This window comes from Nothoprocta perdicaria, unplaced genomic scaffold (genome assembly GCF_003342845.1).
Source record: "Nothoprocta perdicaria isolate Ctin4 unplaced genomic scaffold, notPer1 scaffold_218, whole genome shotgun sequence".
Taxonomy (NCBI): domain Eukaryota; kingdom Metazoa; phylum Chordata; class Aves; order Tinamiformes; family Tinamidae; genus Nothoprocta; species Nothoprocta perdicaria.
In genome coordinates, this window is record NW_020455399.1 from 623234 (window position 1) to 625870 (window position 2637).

At 61.5% G+C, this 2637-nt stretch overlaps 1 protein-coding gene across 1 annotated transcript in view; it reads right to left on the reverse strand.

The window, feature by feature from the left end:
- Positions 1–1014, reverse strand: part of AES (amino-terminal enhancer of split) — a 9493-nt gene extending 8479 nt beyond the window's left edge. Inside the window, exon 1 of the mRNA XM_026038784.1 lies at positions 901–1014. Coding sequence (XP_025894569.1) covers positions 901–1014 — 114 coding nt within the window. The remainder of the gene's footprint in view (positions 1–900) is intronic.
- Between the last annotated feature and the right edge of the window lie 1623 nt (positions 1015–2637).

The following is a 2637-nucleotide window of genomic DNA, read 5'->3' on the forward strand; positions in this document are numbered from 1 at the left end:
CCAGGATCCCATCCACTATCTTTCAGGATCTCGCAGGATCCCACCCTCCAAACCAGAAGATCCTGCAGGATTTCATCCACTATCCCTCAGGATCCCTCAGGATCCCACACGCCATCCTCCGGGATCCTGCAGGATCCCATCCACCAAACCACACGATCCTGCAGGATCCCTTCCACCATCCTGCAGGATCCCACCCACCAAACCACAGGATCTGGCAGGATCCCACCAGCCAAACTACACGATCCTGCAGGATCCCTTCCATAATCCTGTAGGATCCCACCCACCAAACAACAGGATCCTGCAGGATCCCATCCACTGATCCGCAAGATCCCACCGGATCCCATCCACCATCCCACAGGATCCTGCAGGATCCCATCCACTGATCCGCAAGATCCCACCGGATCCCATCCACCATCCCACAGGATCCTGCAGGATCCCATCCACCATCCCTCAGGATCCCGTCCACCATCCCACAGGAGCCAGGACACTGCAGGGCCGGTGCCAGCCATGCCGCTTGTCCCCAGACCCACAGCGGGGTCCCCACGGCCCGGCCTGGCACAGCGGCACCAGCTCTGCCCCTCATTACAACTCGGTGCATTTTCCCGTTAAAAATCATCCTGGACGTCACAACCGCTGCAGCGCGGCCCCGTTGTTGTTTTTAATTTCCAAGAGAACGATACAGCAGCGGGGCTCCTTCCCTCTCCGTGTTACTGCAAACCACAGCAGCCTCATGCCGAGGAGACGAACAACGTGGGGCGGATGGGAACGCGGGCCGGGGTGCCCGGCAGATCCCGGCTCCCCGCCGGGACCCCGGCATGTTCCCTGCCTGTCCTGGYGCAGGGCAGGTGCCTGCATCGCCCGTGGGCCGCGGCGCCCGCCTTGCCTCTCCGTGGCCCTTACAGCTGCTTCCCTCACGCCAAGGGCGATTCTTGCAGCCCAGATGGAGCTGGGGCTGCACACAACAACCTGGAGCAGCAGGYGTTCCCGGGAGAGCGCGGCCAGCGCCTCCAGCATCCATCCTGGGTGGGAATGGGACCCGGCTCCTCACAAGTTTACGTTTCTATCGTGTTACTATCACCAYTGCTTCTGCAAGCAGCAATAGTAGTTATGAGAGCAGTAAATATTCCCAAAGACGAGGCAGAAGGGCCCCCCAYGGCACCCGAGTGCCAGTGTGAGGGCTTGGCGATGCCACCGGCACCCGCAGGGTGCCCGCGCAGCGGGGACGGTGACAGCACCACGCAGCTCCATCCCCACCACCGCGTCCTGGTGTCCCCAGGGAGCCGGGCGCTCYGCACCCCGATCCAGGGTGTCCCCGTGGGACTGGGCACCCTGTGTGCTCAAAGCTGCTCCCAGTCGCTCCCTTCCAAGTGGAAAATGAAACGCTCCTTTATGGGCTCTTAGGTTGGCTACAAAACGTTCCGTTTTATTTTTTCCTCTTCTTGCTTTCTTCCAGGAAACGTGCTAATTTATGGCATAGCCTTGGCAAATCTCAATCCAGGGGAACACAAACCCGCTTGTGCCTCATAAGTGGTGCTTTAATGGGCTCCTTCAACAGCAGTCTGAGAAATCCGCATCCAAAATGGGGGAATTATCATCCGAGCCGTGTGGGGCAGCACGCAGCGTTGGCCCCCGTGCGGCATCCGGAACTGGGGTCTGGAGCCGGATCCGACTGTGCCCCATCTCCCCGTGTTCTCATGTGGTGACATCCAAACAAGGCCAAGCAGCTTCTCCTTGGCTCTGTCGGAGAGCAGCCYAACCAAGCTGCCAAAAATAAATCTATTTAATGAAGAGCCTTTGTAAATTATTCAGATATCATATCCCCCGCCAGCACCGGCTCAAGGAGAGATGCTGCGGAGAGACCTTCTCCTCCAGAGAGYGGGATGCCTGGGGGGGAAATCACGTTGCTGCAGCGAAGAAAACACCCCAGGGACAGCGGGGCAGGGGACGTGGGGACGAGGGGCATGGCCCTGGCAGAGCCTGGTGCAGAGCGGAGGATCCCGTAGCAGTTCCTGCTTAGGAGCCGTAGGGCCCAAACCCAGGGTTCTGCCTCGGCCTCACGAGGCTGCGCTGAAATTCCCTCTCCTTCCGCAGCCCTTTGCTCCTGCCATTGGCCGTGGGACACGAGCCGGGCACACAGGGAAGGCTGTGCGGGCCTTGCCACGGCTCCACTTGCTTCGCTGCAGGCAGCCAGCAGGGATGCACTGATTTAAGGTCAAAACGGATCATCCGGTCTTTCCTCCCGCCTGAGGCAAGGCAGATAATCTCTCCCGCATGGCGCTGCTCCCCGCGCCGCGCTCTGCCTGCCCAGGGCTGTCCTGCACGGGGCTCCCGTGCAGCAGAGCAGCCGCCCGGGCCGTGCCCGGGACTGGCCCCCGGCACCATCGGTCCTGCTGGCTTCCTCCCTCCAGCCCTGCAGCCTCTCCAGCCTCCTCCCCAGGGATGCCGATATCCAGGCTGGCAGAGCTGGGCGCCCTAGGGACAGAGTGGGTGGGAGAGCCGGGCGCCCCGGGGACAGCAGAGTGACAGAGCGGGGCCCTTTGGGGATGGAGCCAGCGGGAGAGCTGGGTGTGCTGGAGATGGAGAGCTGGGGATGGAGAGGGAGAGATGAGGATGGAGCAGGAGAGCCGGGCATGGAGC